An 18,435-nucleotide genomic window follows, 5' to 3' on the forward strand; every position below is an offset into this window, starting at 1 on the left:
CCTCTGGGTGATTATGTGGTTAAGGCTAACCCTCTTAACTGATTAAAAGCTCCGAATTTGAAGGAAAATAAAAATAATAATAACAATACGATATCAAAATTGAAGCAGTTGTAATAAAATGTGCGTGAAGTGCAAAATAGTTTTCAGTTGAGCAAGCTGCATAATGTAGAAAATGTGAAATAATTCTACCGTAGGAAGCGACATCTTATAGCTGTAGGGGGCAGCAGCGAGCACTAAATAGCAAAATAGCCGAAAAAGAAGAGACGTCAACAGGAAGAACCGCTGCTGCAGAAAGGTTAAGATTGCTTTTGTGTGGCTTTTTGTCATTATGGTTGTGCTGTCAGTTTTGGGACTTCTTGATTTATTAAAACTGAAGCATTGTGTGGTTAAACTGATATCATAAGAAAGATTTCAGGCACTGCCATACAAATCTCCTACCTCTGCAAGTCAATAGGAGTAAACCAGCACCATGTTTTTCGTGTAGGTAGAAGACACAAACACAGGAGTTGAATACAGAATAAGAGACTCTTTTATTATAAATTTCTTCACAAATTACTGCGAAGATCTGACAAGAGTTGGGTACTTAAATTCTGCATTCTTCATGTGCACTATATTGTTTCAATAGTTACTGTATGGTGACAAATTTAAACTAAACAACATAGAAACATGAACCCTGTCATTCTTGAATATTATAGAAACACTGCAGAGCTATATCTCCTGTCTATGCAGTCCTTTTCTTTTTAATTTGTTTGCAATACCTGAAGCTTGGGCTTGTTCCTTTTATTAGAATATTTCCAGTAAATTTCCCTCTTGGAAAGGGATTTGAACACATGCAGTCTCACGACAACATATAGATGCCTTTGCAATTTTACCATATTTTGTCCCATTACAACAGTTGTGATGGAACAGCTTATAAAGTAGTGGTGTAGTGGTACAATGTCTTTTTCTTTTTTTACAAATAGAAATAAGAAAAGTGTGATATTCACATAGATTCAGACTTGTTTCCTCTTCTAGTTAAAAATAAAACCAGTGTTACCACCTCTCCTCAGAAATCACTTTATTAAAGTTTACAAATTATGCATGTGTTCTGTGATGGACTCAGATGTTTGTTGGACAATATTAGCGAAAGAAAGCAGCATCATAAAAACAAAAGAACGCAGCAGACAGGTGTGGAAACCGGAGATAAAAGACCATTTTTTTATAGTACATTTCAACTTAAAGGCAGTTCAAAGAAAAATCCTAATAACATTTTAAATTAATAATGTTCCAGTTATTAATTAAAGACATCTCTAAACAGATACATTTATATTTGTAATTTAAATGAACTTAGTGTTTAAACGCCTTTACATGAGCATAAACTTAGTTTAGATTAAAACATTGCTGTGTATTGGTCTGCTACATACAGTTCCAGTAAAGCACATGGATGTTTGTTGTTGTATGATGAAAACTTTTAAAAAGGTCAAGAAACGCAAATACTTTTAAAATAAACTAAATGTCCGCAAATATTCTGGAATCAGGAGAAGAAGAAAAATTACTTAAGGGGTTATAAGATTACCTTTACAGCTGTGATTCTGTTTACTATTAAGGTTCTGATTTAATTAAATATCCAAAAATTAAACCTACATCAGGTTTTTATGTTTTACAAACATAAAAAGTACAAAAAATACTGAAGAGTACAATATTGCAAACAGAATAAGAAAGAAACATTATTTTTTTCAGTGAAACTGCACAAACACACCCACATATACACACAAACGATAAACCTATCGTCAGCTTGGCGTTTCCATGACAGTTCAGTTGATCAGTTGAGATAAATATAGATCTTAGTGGCTGGGCCTTATCAAGCATCTACTGTATGTGCTTGTGGTCTTTGGTTAGGTATTAAGAGCATTAATTGCAGCATCAAACTGATAACTACACGACAGAAATCCAAACATGTCTAAATAATAACGGATCACAGTTTAAATTCAAATACCAAAAAATACCACAAATCTGGAATCCAGGCAGGAGCCCCACACATGAAACGGTTCGGTAATCCTCTCAGTTTGTGCCAATGTGGGTTTTGATCAACTCTATAATCTGATAAATTCTGCCATTACCGATGAGAATTATGATTATGACCAAAAAAAAATTAATCTCTGAAATAATAAATTATTATGGAAGAATAAGCTTTTTTAAACAGAGTCCAACCTGCTCTTATGTGTTATCTAAAATGTTCCAAGCTTCTGTTGGTGACTATATTGGATTGTCATTTACTGTTGTTTTAAAAAGTCTGACTTCCACATTCCCTGTACATTTTTTGGACTTGCGCAAAAGAAGACAATATAACAAAAATATGCAATTCTTCTGCTGAAGCACTCATCTCAGACATTATATTTTTCCCTTTCAGACCTGCAGCATGGCAGGGCGACGGGCTCTGAAGGCTGTCCTCATAGACCTCAGTGGGACTCTGCACGTAGAGGACACTGCAGTGCCCGGGGCGCAGGACGCCCTCAACCGGTAGGAGACACGCCACAAACCAAAAGAAAAGTCTCTACTTACACTTTACAAAGGCAGACTTTTAAATGTGCTTTTGATTGTGCCTTTTTTTCTTGTGTTCTGGGGCTGCCAGGTTACGGCAGGCATCAGTAGCTGTGAAGTTTGTGACCAACACAACAAAGGAAAGTAAGAAGAACTTACTGGAGCGACTGCAACGACTTAACTTTGACCTCCAGGTGAAATATCAAAAGTTGATTGTGGGTAATAAAGTGCAGTTTTAGAAAGTTAAGAAATATCAGTTCATCCCAATAAATTTGAATGTTATTGAAAAGCCTCCTAATGGTAGTAAATCTATTTAATTAATAAATGTAACCCTTTTTTATTTACTAGAATAAAAAGTTCTCCAGACTGCTTGTCTGGACAAGCGTTCAAAATCATTACATAAAGTGAATCTGGAGCACTTTCATTCTCTGAATCTGCAGGAAAAAGAAATCTTCACGTCTCTGAGTGCTGCAAGGAGTTTGTTGGAACAAAAACAACACAAGCCGCTGCTGCTGGTGGAGGACAGCGCACTGGAAGACTTCACTGGTACAGTAGAAAAAATTCTCTGTGTTACAAATTCATCTTCACTTTATAAAGTTGTGTTCCTCATCCGTCCATAACAGTTTGAACAAATAAATGAGCTGATTGAGATAACTCCAGACTGCTGTCCTTCCGTCTGCAGGTATCGACACTTTGGAGCCAAACGCCGTCGTCATTGGACTCGCTCCTGATCATTTCAACTACCAAACTCTCAATAAGGCTTTCAGGTGAGGAAACTGTTTGTAGATTTACTTCTTGATCATTTCAAAAACAGATTCTAATGTACCTCAGTGCAGGTTTTGGTATGTTTTTTTTTTTTTTTTGAAGATAAGACATTTTAAAACTTAAAGTCAATTAACACTTCACACAGATCAAGAAATTGTTGATATGTTGACACATCTTGACTTCTATTTTCAAAACTCTTTTATACATATTTGTCATGTATGTTTCTTTCTAGAATGATTTTGGATGGAGCTCCTCTTATTGCCATTCATAAGGCTCGTTACTACAAACGTAAGGACGGCTTGGCCCTTGGCCCTGGACCCTTTGTGACAGGCTTGGAGTATGCCACCGACTGTAAAGCTACAGTAGTGGGAAAGCCCGAAAAGACATTTTTCACACAGGTAAAGATTTTTAGAAGTACATATAGGGTTAGTACAGCTAATAATGTTATAATGTTATATTTTCAGATCTGGTTAGTTTTGGAAATTCTCTACATGATCTATATCTGAAAGAGTATTTGGTAGTCTGCCCTTCAATCTCTGCATGCCATTATCCATCAGCCAGTTTAGCTATTGACCCATGAATCCATCTATCCACAATTCTTAGTGAACTAAGAAATCTGGAATTTTTAAATAAAAGTTCCAGATTTTTTATTTTAGAGTTTATTCATCCTCTGCATAAATTCTGCTTATTTTTTCCTCTATATAGGCCTTGTCTGATTTAGGATGTAGCCCCAGTGAAGCCGTCATGATAGGAGATGTAAGTATATTTCTATCTGTTTTACTGATAATCATCTACATCGAAAAGAAGCTCAATGTCATTTTAGATGGTCATAAAGCTCTTAATGGGACTCAAATTGAAATGTTTTCACCTACATTTCTTCAGTAATTCCACTCCAAATATTTTAAACATCTAATAAGTTTAGGTAAAAACTGATATCATCCCATTGAAACATATTTCTATTGGAAGCCACTTACACAACGCAGTTGTAACCCTTATGTCTCATTTTCTGCAGGATGCCAGAGACGATGTAGGTGGGGCTCAGAACGCAGGAATGCTGGGTATTCTTGTTAGAACAGGTGAGTTCAGTCCTCCTGATTACTCATACCCCTTGGAATGATTCTTGTTACAACCACTAACTTTAAATTAAACTTAACATTTTTACTTATATATTCAGTTTTTAAGAGGTGTGCAAGCAACATAAAGTTGAAACAAAGCTGAAAGCAGTTTGAAACACGGCTTGCAAACAGAGCAAACATGGAAGGAGGAGCTCTGGACACAATAGACACATTTTTAACTTTTTTTTCAGTTTTTCTGATAACATTCCATCTTCTCACGCTGCAGGTAAATACAGAGACGGAGATGAAAGGAAAATTGACCCACCTCCTTACCTCACATGTGACAGTTTCTCTGATGCCGTCGAACACATCCTACAGAATCTGCTATAAGCTCCAATCGACTGCTACGAGAATGAAACATTTTGCACTATCAAGCTGTTTAAAATAAATATCGTAAATGTAAGCGTATGTACTGTGAAAAACATCTTGTAAAACAATAATGTTGGCTCTGAAAAGCAATATTCAGATGTTTGTTAAGAAGGTTCAAATTTATTTGATTATTGCAATATGCATCTGTAACCCTCAGAATCTGTGCAAAAGTAATTACAGAATGGTACTGAAAAAATATCCAAATGATGTAAAAAAAAAAACACAAAAAAAAGAATTTGGATTAATATTTTCTGCCTGGACATCAAACTGACTTGTGCTTTTTCTCCCAGATTGTGTATCTGTCCATCAGGTTTTGGGTTGATGGTTTAGTGTGCACCAGAACCTCCATGAAATCCTCTGTTGTTACAGTTTCCAGCTCAATGACGGGCATGCCCACGTCTCCTGTGGAGGAGAAACACAGAAGAGCCTGAAGTATTGTAGGGGATCGATCTCCAGTTACGAATGTGTGTTGTTTTTATTTACCACCATGATGCGACTCCAGAGCATCAAAGATCTTGCGAACTGGTCTCATGGCAGCTTCCTTGCATGTTAGTCTGATGTCACAGCCAGAGTATCCTTCCATCTCCTGTGTCAGCACACAAGAAAGATTCACTTTACAGAAGTAACAGAAATGAATGCAAGAACAAATATAATTCCAAAATCACATTTATGTTGCTGATATTGGCCATGACAAACCTCTGCTAGCATTTTGTAGTCTAGGCTAGTCTGTAGCTTCACGCCACCAAGGAAGCTGAGAGGAGGCAGCCAATGAGAAATCATGGCTTGGCGAGCAGGTGACGAGGGAAGACCTACTAGAATCCTCTTCTCTAACCTCCTTAGCATCCCGTGGTCCAGCTCCCTGAAACAACAGCTGCTTTTCTCACAAATGCATAGGACTAAAAAAAAAAGAGCAGCCATCTCAAATGTTACAATACTGTTACAATCTCAGACTTTATTTTGTAGGGTTTTTATGAGATAGACTGACATAAAATAGTGCAGAATTAGAAAATGAAAGAAAAATATAACCAAACAGTGCTTTAAACTTCTCCCCAACTTTATGTCTGAGGTGGCTGAATGTATATTATGGTTTTACCAAGGCAGGTTGGAAGCAGCGAGAACAAACACGAGGTCTTCTGATGTTGCAAGCCCGTCCATCTGAATCAACAGCTCTGTCTTCATCCGCCGACTCCCCTCATGCTCGTTCCTGGACACAGACATCTGGTTTCCGTTAAACTGATCTCTATTCTCTGCTTTGCTCGCTCAGGCGAGTGTTTTCAGCCCTAAACCGATGGCAGCAGAGTTGATGACTTATAGTGGCAAAGCTCACGTTGAACTGGTTCCTCTTTGGCCCATCACTGACTCCAGCTCATCCAGGAAGATGGTGGATGGGGCGTGGTATCTCGCCAGCTCAAAAAGAACCTGCAGCACAGAAAATGCGTTTACCATAGTAAATAATCTGGTTCAGCTTATGTTTGGTGTGTCACGTGCATCTCAATAAATAAAAAAGTGAATTCATTTGAATAATGTAAAAAGGAGTCATTAAATATATATATATATATTTATTTATTTTTTTGTTCATTTTGATGATTTTTGAATCCAGAGAAAACTGTTTACCCGTAAACTCTCAAGGAAATCAAGAAGGTTTAAACCTCAAAAGGCTGGCTATTAACAAGGCTGTATCTTAGCATCTTGTTAGAAAGTTGGCATAATGTTTTTTTTTTTTATTATTACAGGCATGAGCATTTCTTTTTAAATAGAGCTACTTCATCAAATTAACGTTTTGATGAAATTCAAATTCATTGAGATGCGTGCTGAGTGACAACCTACCCGGACGAGTTTCTCAGAGTCGCCTCTCCATTTGCTGACGATGCTAGAGGCTGAGATGTTGAAGAAGGTTGTCTTACACTCTGTAGCCACAGCCTTGGCCAGCATAGTCTTACCTGTGCCTTTGTGTACAGGAGACACAGCGATGAGGTTTTGAATCAAGTCCATAATCGATAAAAAAATTATTATTAAATAAGGTTCCTAAAGAGTCTGGAAAAGTATGGAAGATGAGTAAGGTATTTTCCAGGTTTGAATAAGTAAGGACATAAATAAGAGAGTATGGAAGAAGATTTGCACTTCCATATTTTAGTCCCTATCTCATTCATATATACATCCATCAACACCTCAGTCTCTCCTAACAATTCATCCATCTATTCTCTAATCCTTTTGTCCATCTTTTGATCTATTGACCAAACAATCCATCTGTCCGTCCATCCATTGTCTAGAAGTCTGTCCATTGTCCTTTTCTTTACAGACTGGTCTTTGCAAGCTAGAGCTAGGCTTGGCACTTAAGAAATGTTGCATCTACCTTGCATTTATAGTCAAATTTTGTATAAATATTTTAATGTTAACTAACAAGACATTGAGACCTTTGGAAAAGTGAGTTTGGAACAGAGTGGGATTTTGACATAAAAACTGTGTGGGAGCCATGTGAATGTAAGCAGTGTGTTACCTGGGGGACCATAAAGCAGCAAGCCCTTCCATGGAGATAAGATGCCGGTAAACAGCTGAGGGTACTGTGAAGAGGAGGAATTAAAGAAAGCAAGAATCAAAAGAGGGTAAGGTGATTAATCCAAGTATGAGCAAGCTATGAATAATACTGCACAAGTCTTCTATAAATCAACCTATTGTTCAATATCTATTCTAACTACACCGTTCTGGCAGACCCATTAGAAACTGAGCTATGTGCAAGTGAAGCTGTTGAGCCAGATGAAAAGCTGAGTCAGGGCTCCAAATGCCACGGGGTGCAAATTAGTCTGAATTTTAGGTGGTGAAGAGACTCGAATCAAATCCGCCTGACCTTATAAGACTGAGAATGAATAATAATGGAAACAGAAGTTAGGGGCAACAGAGAGGTGGTTTTATTCAATAAAAGAGTCCAGCACTGTATACGTAAGAAGATGGACACATCAGTCCTCATCTTCATCTGGAAATGTCAAGAGGATGCAGACAGCCTGATTCGTTGTCACAAGAAAGGTCTGTATGATGATGATAAAAATGTGTGTGCGTGTGTGTGTGTGGCGGTTATCTATACGCAGCAGCAAAATTGTGTGAACGTGCATGGCTATGGCAAATTTTTACATGACCTTCGGTGTTTGTGCATTCCCGCCTCCCTCTCTGTCTATCCATCTGTGTATATGTGTTGCCATAAGATCCCAGATATAGATTTAATGTCAGTCTAATAGAGCGACCTGACCCCGATGGCCTCCTTCTCTTTAAGCCCCTAAAGGAGATGTATTCAGAATCGAAATACCAGGCGCGGGTGTGTGCCGGCCTCACCTTAATGGGATAAACGACGGCCTCTTTGACTAATCGCTTGGCATCCTCCAGACCAATGATGTCCTCCCACCTCACATTTGGGCTGTGCAAATAGATGTCCTTTAGGGGTGAACACACACACAGAGAGAGAGGGATGCATTAGGAAGAAGACACCGAGGGTCAATTAGGTTTGGGTAAGTAGGTGTCCTTTAGGATGAAGCATCATTTAAGTAATATAGATAGAACAGTAGACCTTCATTAATACAGCAGATCCGTCAATTTACAGCAAAGCTCTTTACTGCTCTCTGGTGGACAGAATCAGAATCATTCATTTATATAAGCTACTGCATTTAACAGTTTGCAGGTGCATAAAATATATAGATTATTTAAATGAATGACAAAAAATATGTAACTTTTTCACAGTATTCCAATTTGTAAGACGTACTTTTCTATGTTATTGCAAAATTTACTACTTCAGTGATTATTATGACAAAGAATTAGGTACACATGTTTGACTTTATTTTAGATTTTACTAATCCACTTGGTGAAAATACATGCTCAAATATTTACATATACTCCTACTAATATTTTGATAAATATTCACTAGCAGGTTAAAGAGAAACCACAAACTCTTCACTTCTATGAACACGGTTCTGGGATAATACCGTCTGTGTATTTGACCACTTACAGGTGAAATGCTAGAGCTTGTTGATATTCATTGGTTTTTTGGCATGTATTTATATTTAAAATATGTGAATATTCAGAGTGAAGTGGAACCAAAGTCAAATTCCTTGTTTGTTTGCATAAACTTGGCCAGTGATAAAAGTATGAAAGCAGCTTGTTAATGGCTACAGAATGTGTGTAAACCAGATGGAAAGTGGGGCATTTCTGTAAATATTAGTAGAATCTGTGTATATATCTGAGACTGTATGTATAATTTTGACCCTGTGTCTGTGTGTTTGTACCTCACTGATGATTGCAGCAAGTTCCCTCATCTCACCACTAATCCCAGAAAAGCCACTGAGGGGCTTCAGCAACCGCTCCTGCAACATAAAAAACCATATAACTGCATTTCCTTATAAAAATATTATATAGTATCTAACCAAAATTAAACTGCAGTTTTATGGTGATGTGACTGACTCTTCCTTTGGTTTTTCTGTGGTGTGTAATTACCATGTGGTCTGAGTGGATAACTGATCCGCTGAAGACATCGTGGATTGTTGATTTCCCATCAGCCATCTGATGACAAAGGCAGTATTAATTAAAATGGATACTTGTAGAACATTTATGAATTCTTTAATAAAATCCTATGTAAAATAACATTTTATTGACAGAATTTCACCTGGGAATTTTCAAACATTTATCAGAAAGGCTGAATGTGTTGTTAAAGTTGATTGGTCTCAAAACTAGTTCTCTGATTCAGACATCAGATATTTCTTATTTCATGTTTACTATGACACAACCAATGCTGCCTGAATCAGCCCTGTTCAATTTAAAAATGGAAGGTATATCAACAACAAAGCTGATGTAATGTCAATCCCTGAAGAATCTTTTGAGTTATGACTTCCTCTTTACCTTTTTGCTTGAAGCAGCTTCGCCAGCAGCCCCATTTTTGATGGAGAATGTGTTGAACCCTAAATCCAATGACTCTGGTGTTACAGGGCTGCCATTTTCCTATGAAAGATTTTACATAAGTTATTTTTTATCTATTTATTTAATTATCTGAGTTGTTTGAATAAAGTGTCCTATGTTTTTACATTAGCAGCTGTTTTCTTTACTGAATTTCCGGTTTGGGGGATGGAGGATGAGGCGATTTTGGGAAGAAGTTTCTGTCTCCTGTGACCAAAACAGACATTTTAACTTGTTAGGACATGAAGACAATTTAAACATCTATGTCATAAATTCATAAGGATGAGTTTTCAAGACTCACTTCTTAACAGCAGCACCTTTTGTCTGGCTGTTTTCACCTTTACACACAAAAAAAAACACTTTAGGAAAAAAACTCATTAATGCTGAAGCAATCTAACATTTTATTAATCTCAATGTTCGTCAACGATAACTTCAGCGCACAGAGGCTTACTTTCACCTGGTTCTGTTTTCCTGATGAGTTTGGGATACTTCTGGAATTTGACATAGTGATAATTCTCGTACTCCATGAGCACTATCTCCAGATCGACGTTGTCACAAACCTCAAATTTTTTCACACCTCCATTTGTCTCCTGATCCAAAGTTACCGCTGCGGATGCATACCTGGTGGGCAAATCCCAATGCATATGTTAGATTTCAAATTGACAGACAACATCAACCGTCCCTGTCTTGTAGCATTCACAGATGCAGACAAATTAGTTTGGGACCCGTAGTAAAGGATTTTTAAAGCCAACTCAAATAATATAAATACATTGATTCGGTGGGGGGGTTGCCTGTTAAGAAGCAGTAACTTCATAAGAAAATCAGTAAAAAAAAATTTAACTTGATCTTTTAACTTTCTGTAATCTTCTAATTTGTAATTATGCCAAAAAAAAAATCATACTGACCCTTGCCCAAGTAAATGTTGATAAATGAGAACAAGAATGCTCTTCTTCCTCAACTCGGTCCTCAGCTTATCCTGCAGAAGAGCAACAATGAACAGGATCAGGAATACAAGACTCCAGTCTATATAACAGGAATATTTGTCCTTATCCTTGTTTTTCATGGAGAAAAACAAAGATCATACGTAGATAACATTGCTTTAGTTCAGTATGAGTTAGCTATTCATTCAATATGCTTAATATTTTATATGTAAGACAAAGACAAGCACCAGAATTTAGGTATAGGATGGCAAAAGGTGCCACCATGGAATACCTCAGGAGTAAATATTTAGATATGTGATAAATGATATATTAAAAAAAAAGAATATGTTTGATAAATAAATGTACGAATCATTATCTACATTTTTAATTATTTAAACAAAAAATTCAAAATTATTTAATTAGAATCAAATACTTTTAATTTGATTTAAATAAATATTTCTAATATTTATTTAGGAATAATGTATGTACGTGCATACATTATTATACAGTGCACATTGTTTGTGCATATGTTAAAAGTATGTGTTATACTTTATGAATTTATTTCATTTGATTTGTTTCATTTTATAGTCAGCCTCATATAGTATGATTATATTTATATTTAAATTCACACCTTGACAATTATTCAAGTAATTTATTTTTGTTTAGATTACGACATTTCCAGCCTTCTACACACACATATATAACATATGTTGAATGCTAGATTTCAATATATAACATACTCAAAATAAATTCACCCAACACAGCTAAACTATTGATTCAATTTAAATTTGCAAATAAAAAGGCAGGGCTACATTGCCAGCAGGGGGAGACATATAACCAAAACTATACTTCACGGTATCTAGGCAACCAGACAACGCCGATTCATGTGGCTTTTATAATTAGCTTAACGGCTACCTGCCAAACTTTAAAATGTTTACTTTTTCATGCATCTGTAAAGTATACCTATATTCAAATACTTAGCCAATGAAACAAACTGTAATTTCAAACTTCTATGCGTGTTGCCCTACCCTAAGTTTATAAGTGTTACTGTTATGTAGCTAGCTAAAAGATGTTTTAGCTAAAGGACGTTCTCCGTGTTGTTTTCCTGACGCTACAACAAACAAGAGCATAATATCAACTCACAGCTTCCCGAGCTTCGTGGGCAATTTTCATGGATTGATAAGAAAGCTCCATCATATTTCTGTAAACTGAAAGCTGCCACGCAAAACAGTGCTACTGGTTACCAGACGCTGTAGTGGTCACACGCCCTGTTGACATCATAGCAACCAAATCTATTAGTAAGCAATGTGCGACGTCATCTGTTGTCGCCAAAGTCCGCGTACGTTTCCAAAAAAGACGCAGGGAAATAATTTGTAATTCAAGTTCATCAGTAAAATGTATTGTTTTGCTCTATAAAAACACATACAGGAACATTTTATTATTAACACAAATTATCTCAAATTACTTTATCCAAGTTGTAACTATTGAAAAAGAAAATAATCTTGTTGACCTTTCACCAAGATGGTGTACACTTACTTTTTAAGGCTTGTGTGGAAAATTATTTGCCATGTATTATTATTATTTTTTTTTATAAAAAACGACTAAGCAGATAGGCGATTTGGAATGAGGTGCTTTTATACATTAGCTTCTGTCTACAGATGGTCAGCCAGGGCCTTTCTTACTGTAATTATTTTATAATTTCAAAGAAATTTCTTCAAACCAATGAGAGGCCTAAGTTGAACTCAGTTTGTTAAACTGGAAATGAAAGAAGAAAAAATGTATGCAACAGTAATACATTATATACTGTTGCTGTGATTACATTTCATGTAAAAGTCAACTCTTTCTAATTAAATTCTTACATAAAAATACAGCACTGATTTTCCTCAGAAATTATAGATTTATTCTTCAACCATGTGGGTTAATATGTGATCAGTAAAGTGCCCATAATATATTGATACAGCAAGAAGTTAACACGCTAATGTATGTAAAATGTTTCAGCACAGTACTGTCAATGGTTCTTTATTAAGTCAATAGTTCAACATTAAGACAGCACAAGTTTATTTTTTTAAAGAAGTGATGCAAAATAACACTTGAGCCTTGTAATTTTATCTTATTGTCTTCAGTATGTTACACTCCTAAAAGTTTTACATGTTTTTTTGAAAACATTCAGCAGAAAAATTAAACAGTAAGAGCACAGGATTACAGTGCAAAGTTTGCTGGGACAGATATGACCTGCACATATTTCAAATAGTTTCTATAACAAAAAATTGTCAGATGAACTATTTGACAGACTTCAAGAACATGAGGGGACATAGAAAACTGAACTTTTCTGTTGAAGACAAAAATAAACATTTTAACCATTGTACATAAAAATAAATGTAGTGTGGAAGGAAATTGCATTGTTATTTTGCAAAAAGTCTGAACAAAAATAGTTACAACAATATCCTGCCAGCTTTTAAATATTTTCAAGAAGGCCGGATACAAATGAAAGAATCAAGTCTGATAAAAATTGCTCGCAGTAAGAGAAAACATGTTTTTTCAGTCCCTGGTGCTGGTTCGTGTGGGTGATTGTTGCTATGATCCTCCTTCTAGAGCTTCAATGTGCATAGAAACAAAACATTTATATATGTTTATGTGGGCTGGTCACTGGTATCATGGTACATTGAAGTTTCTAAAGATAAATGTTTTGAAATCAGCTAAAATTGATATGTTACCATTCCTGCAGTTTAATGGTCCTTTAATGTAAAACTTCAAGAGCGATCAGGATTTTCTCCCCACCCGTCTTTTGACACATGAGGAAAAGCAGTCCTCCACATCTCCCACCCGTTACTGCACACAGATGATCAGATGGCTGAAAGAATGTCAGCTTTTCCCTGCACTTTCAAAAAAGTACAAGTTGAAAAATTTCGAAATATTTATGATCATGAAAAGCAGACAGTCATAGTGTAGAAACTAAAGCTGGATACCCTAGCAAATATCAGCTGGATAAGCTCGACAATTCCAGGACGATCAGCGTGACAAAATTTTGCCCAACTGGTTCTTGAATTATAAAAGTAATGTGTGCTTTTGTTCAAGTCTATGTGAGAAAATGTTGCACTGTAGATGACAAGATTACTACTGGTATCTTAGCAGCAATATGATTATTTGTTGTTTTCCTGTTTTATTGTGTCAATCGTGTTAAGAACTTTGTTTCTGTGAAAATAATCACAATACTGTTTCTCAAGATATTTAGATGTGGTAAATCTACCACATCTAAATATCAGTATATTTTGTATTTGTGGATTTCAGGACATTTTTGGACAATGAATTATAAATAATCTAAAATTTGGCATCAGAAACTGTAAGGCCTCAAAATCAATAAACCAGACATCCAGATAACTGCTACACTTGAGCAGTCTGACCTGTCACAGGGAATTATTTAGCGTGGGGTGTCAACCGTTTTGCAGATTTCCAAGATCTTATGTAGTGTAACTGTGTTTGTGAAATTCATTTATATATTTAGCAGGATTTTAAAAAGAATAACTGTAAACTGGATTGTCATAAATTACATGTTACAGTTTTGCTCCCGAGAACTTTCTGCATAAAAACTCCAGCTCCTCATAACAGATTTAAACTGTGGACAGCGTTTTGATGTCCCAAGTCAATCTGGAAGTATGTGATCTTCTTCCATTGCTTAGAAGATTCCGGCCTCAGTAAGTAGCGTGCCGGTCTCCAGCATCAGAGCCTTTAGGTAGACACAGACGGTGTAGTACATGGTGACAAAGTCCTGGGTGCTGAAAAGGGTGTCTGCCAGAGCAAAGCCAAGCGTGGAGGGGATGAAGCCTCGGCCGTACTCCACCATCCACGTCCCAGCGCTCCACTGGACCGACGTGGCTTCACCCACTTCATGAACAATAGTGTCGCCTGAGGGGATACAGCATGGACGTAGAAAAAGATTCAATAACTGATATTTAGGCACATAAAGTGGGAATCAGAAGAGCGTGTACCAGCAAAACAATTAGCTGAAGAATACAGTTGCTCAGTAGACAGACCGTCTCTCCACTGTTTTGGATTCCTTGTATTTGGTATAAAACTCTTATGCCATTGTGATGGAGGAGCCGTCATGAGTCGGGACTTGGTTATGAGTCCGTGTCAACATGCGGGCACACCTCTACACGTAAATATATACACAATTGCTAACTTACTTTTTGTTGCAGCTTAAACTGATGCTGTTCATCGTGGGTGCACAAGCAGCTAACATCCATCCTAACCTGTTATTTTCAGCTTCAAACATTTTCCCGGTTCTATTTTCAAGCAGGGCTATTTCGGGATTGTGTTGCGCCGGAAGGGAGTCATACGATGACGTAGTGATGTCATCAGTACGTACTGAGTGTTTTCTAATAAATTGAGTATTGTATTTTTGACCACAAGTTTATTTATTTATATTCCCCCCCTTTGGTATTTATTACTTTATACTTTAAGAGTTTACTTGAGTTAGAAGTAATTGTGTAGTTGTTTTTGCTTGTTTGGTCTTTCTGTGGGCGGAGCTTGTGGCTTTAAAAGCAGGGCTCTGCACCACAGGGAGTCAGTCTGTGGTTAGACTCCTGAGAAGTCACACTGAAGGTGATGGACTCTTGCATTGAAGGTACTGTGGTTTGCCTGATTTTAACCTGCCTTGGACGTCCTTTGTATATATTCTGCACTTCTCCTCTTTGATCACCTGAAGATAAGCACAATAAATTCCACTAAAGTGATCTCCGGCTTTGGCCAGTCATTTTTGTTTGTCCAAGTCATAATCAACCCCGTCACAGCCATCTGCATGTTGATACTGCCAACTTTGACTCCACACAGAACCCCAAATTAAAGTTTTAATTTGACCTTTTCATGAGTTTTTGACTCATATCATGTAGATGGTATAAAATAAACTTGACAGTCATTTCCGCCAAACAGTACTTGGCATTTTTTTCCCCACAATATTCTGACCCAAAGCTTAAGCATTTGCTTTGCCAGTCCATTACACACTTCTACACTGATTTAAAAAAAAAAATCTATTTTAAATTTCAGAATATATGTGTCATTGCAGTTGGAAAAAGCTTTAGAACTATTTATAATGTGCTCATTTTATTAAATTGCAAAAGCATTTCATCATGGGAGTGTACACATTTGAGATCTACTGAACAGTTATCATAGCTACAAATCCATTACAGATATGTGGATTTAAATCTCCTACTTCGTTACCTGGATAGTACATTTCACTCTTGGTGGTCCCCTCCTTCCATTGCCTGAAAGTACCTGAGATGATGGTGTCGGAGATCTCCGCCCAGTATCGACCTGACCCAAACAGGAAACGTAAAAAAAATGAAGACTTTGCTAGTTTGAAAACTAGCAAAGTCTTAACAATTCAGAAAAAAAAGAAGAAAAATAGGGAGATTAATGTAACCTCATGGTTTCTTACCCGAGTGTCCTCCAGTGTCCACTGCAGTACCAAACAGCAACAAGTACTCTGTGAAGGAGGCATGGAGGAGACACATGGAGCCCATCCAGCCTCCAGCATTCACAAACACCCACTGCAAGTCCTCATCTGGTAGGATGTGACCCGGATACCTGGTTTAGACACACGCAGCCTTACAAAAATGCTATAGTAAAATAAAACTACAGAATCTCACAAAACTATTCAGATCCCTTGATATTTTTCAGATCTGGTTTAACAAATGTAAGTGAGGTGTGTATATTTGTTTTGCCCCCAGATGTGGCAAAAACCACGCATTCACTTCAACTCACAATCTTAACAATGACTTATGCTGGTAGCAGCATCATGCTACGTGGATGAAGAAATTTATCAATTTTATTGTAAAGATATTTTTCAAGTGTTTACATCCCTCCTGCTATTTGGACAGTATCCATTCTCTGTAAATAGTCTTCTGTTGTTTTTATATGCACAGATATACATGTAAATATTTTTTAATTACTTACTTGCTTAACTCTCTGAATATGAATAAGGTATTTCTAACACGATATTTACTGTGCAGTCTCCAATTATTACTTTTGGTCTTTTTAGCTCTAACTGCCTATTATTTTCTATTGATTTATGTTGGTCCTCAGCTTGGAGCCTGCAGCATTAGTTTTTGAAAGCAATCAACAAGTAAAATATTTTCCTATTCTTAGTTTAATACACATTTCTTGGCTCCTTCCTCTCACAGAGTAAAAGCTTTTTTAGACTTTAAGATGTCAGAATGTAATCCATTTACGCAACCTCAAAATATAGAGATAGGATGGTGATGACCCTACTGAAAACAGTGTGCACAATTTGTGATTTATTTTATGGTATGTTGGAAAAATAAATAGGTGATAAAAAAGAGCGCCTTTTTAAAAACTCTTTTTGATTTTAAATAGACAATAAAATACATGCTTAACATTTACAGTACAAATAATATAATTTGTAGAGGAAAACTGATACAAATTTGTTTCTATTATGGATTTGGAACACCTTTATTTAGTGCAATCTGAAAGCACAATTTGCCTAATATTAGACTTAAAGCGGAGGGATATTTGAAGGCAAATGTCCCAATTTAACAATCTAGATTCACTCTCTGACATAGCAGTACCATGTGGACTGGAAGTATTCTCAAACATCGCATTGTTACCTCTTTCTGAGTTCCACCACCACTTTGGCGAAAGCTTGCTCATGGTCCTGCCCTGAAGAGTCCCAGCAAAAATAGATGCAATTTAGACCCTTTGGACCTCAACTTCTACTCACCCAAATAAAACTCAGCAGAACTCAACTTTCATTTACACTTAAAACGCAACTTACCTGCATACTGCTTGGCCAACATAGCGACCTCTTCGTTACTAAAAACGTACGTCTTTGAGGCCATCCAGTGCCGCAGTAGCAGCACAACCACGACAATGACTGCACAGAACGCTAACAGTTTAGAACATTTTCTAGCAAAAGACATTGTCACAAACAAAACTCACAGGCAAAAAGAATGCAGCAGGTTAGACTACATGCGTGCAGACAGGTTGCTAACTGGTTGCTTCTTCCTTATCACGTGAGTGCGAGAGATTGCGACTCGGCCAATCACAAATCTTATTATGTCGCATGCGCAATAGGATGGGACTTCTTACTGTTCTCGAGGATTCGGTTCATCTGGCTGAGATCTTTCAGTTCTCGATCAGCTCCTTGCTTGGAACGACTTCTGATTTTGAGAAACTTTATCCGTAAGAGTATATAAAGTGCTCTCACAAGTTCTTTTATTTTTAAATTTTTTTTAAACTAGTCATGCTAAGCTATACCTATAAAATGTTAGACTATTGTTCCAATACATCTGGACTTTCCACTGCCTTTTAATGTGATCATATGGATCTTGGCATTTTTTAAATGTATTTTATAATATAACAAGACAAGATCTAAAGGCAATTTAGAACAGTACCAGTTAGAAGTTAGGAACTGAATGAGTTCAAAATTGGCCTGCATTTGCATACTGTTGAAATATCCAGATCATACCTCACTAAAATCGGTTTAATCCCTGCATTTCATCTAACCTCATGCTTACTAAAACGTCCTCCAGACCACCACTTGAAGAAGGCACATCTTAATTTTTGCTGTAATTTACAAGGTTGCTGTTATAATGCTGTAATGTTAGAATTGGTTGTCAAAGATGAAGAAGATTCAGGGACAGGGATTGGAAGCAGAAACTGTCATGGCTTGATCAACCCCATATTAGCTAAACTTTGATTGATAGTAAATGTCATAATGACTTAATGACTATGTCATAGTTAAGTTATTAGGTACACATTTTTCACATTTTCAATCATAACTGAAATTTAACACAGAG

At 36.6% G+C, this 18,435-nt stretch overlaps 3 protein-coding genes across 7 annotated transcripts; 1 reads left to right on the forward strand and 2 right to left on the reverse strand.

Moving 5' to 3' along the window:
- Positions 1-208: 208 nt before the first annotated feature.
- On the forward strand, positions 209-4,990 carry hdhd2 (haloacid dehalogenase-like hydrolase domain containing 2). Of its 3 annotated transcripts, none has more exons than XM_028025160.1 (9): positions 209-295; positions 2,390-2,499; positions 2,612-2,714; positions 2,961-3,066; positions 3,203-3,287; positions 3,518-3,683; positions 3,991-4,041; positions 4,298-4,361; positions 4,627-4,990. In XM_028025160.1, exons 2-9 carry the CDS (start codon positions 2,399-2,401, stop codon positions 4,728-4,730), a joined length of 780 nt encoding a protein of 259 aa, XP_027880961.1. In that variant the 5' UTR covers positions 209-295; positions 2,390-2,398; the 3' UTR covers positions 4,731-4,990. The 3 variants fall into 3 exon arrangements, with proteins under 3 accessions (XP_027880961.1, XP_027880962.1, XP_027880963.1); XM_028025161.1 differs by having other exon boundaries at positions 212-290; XM_028025162.1 differs by lacking the exon at positions 209-295 and adding an exon at positions 356-480.
- On the reverse strand, positions 4,870-13,466 carry katnal2 (katanin p60 subunit A-like 2). 3 transcript variants are annotated; one of them, XM_028025157.1, is made up of 16 exons: positions 13,336-13,466; positions 10,607-10,677; positions 10,153-10,322; positions 10,003-10,039; positions 9,830-9,908; positions 9,648-9,746; positions 9,246-9,311; positions 9,038-9,115; positions 8,094-8,192; positions 7,267-7,330; positions 6,597-6,715; positions 6,097-6,188; positions 5,863-5,973; positions 5,466-5,628; positions 5,253-5,355; positions 4,870-5,171 (listed from the first exon to the last, which is right to left on the reverse strand). In XM_028025157.1, the coding sequence occupies exons 1-16, from the start codon at positions 13,336-13,338 to the stop codon at positions 5,032-5,034; spliced, it is 1,494 nt and encodes a 497-aa protein (XP_027880958.1). In that variant the 5' UTR covers positions 13,339-13,466; the 3' UTR covers positions 4,870-5,031. The 3 variants fall into 3 exon arrangements, with proteins under 3 accessions (XP_027880958.1, XP_027880957.1, XP_027880956.1); XM_028025156.1 differs by lacking the exon at positions 13,336-13,466 and adding an exon at positions 11,765-11,943; XM_028025155.1 differs by lacking the exon at positions 13,336-13,466 and adding an exon at positions 11,765-11,839 and having other exon boundaries at positions 10,159-10,322.
- sigmar1 (sigma non-opioid intracellular receptor 1) lies at positions 12,601-17,664 on the reverse strand. The gene is made up of 5 exons (XM_028025163.1): positions 17,412-17,664; positions 17,245-17,296; positions 16,056-16,204; positions 15,839-15,931; positions 12,601-14,524 (listed from the first exon to the last, which is right to left on the reverse strand). Exons 1-5 carry the CDS (start codon positions 17,554-17,556, stop codon positions 14,295-14,297), a joined length of 669 nt encoding a protein of 222 aa, XP_027880964.1. The 5' UTR covers positions 17,557-17,664; the 3' UTR covers positions 12,601-14,294.
- Positions 17,665-18,435: the final 771 nt, after the last annotated feature.

The sequence above is a fragment of the Xiphophorus couchianus genome, chromosome 8, assembly GCF_001444195.1.
Source record: "Xiphophorus couchianus chromosome 8, X_couchianus-1.0, whole genome shotgun sequence".
Classification (NCBI taxonomy): domain Eukaryota; kingdom Metazoa; phylum Chordata; class Actinopteri; order Cyprinodontiformes; family Poeciliidae; genus Xiphophorus; species Xiphophorus couchianus.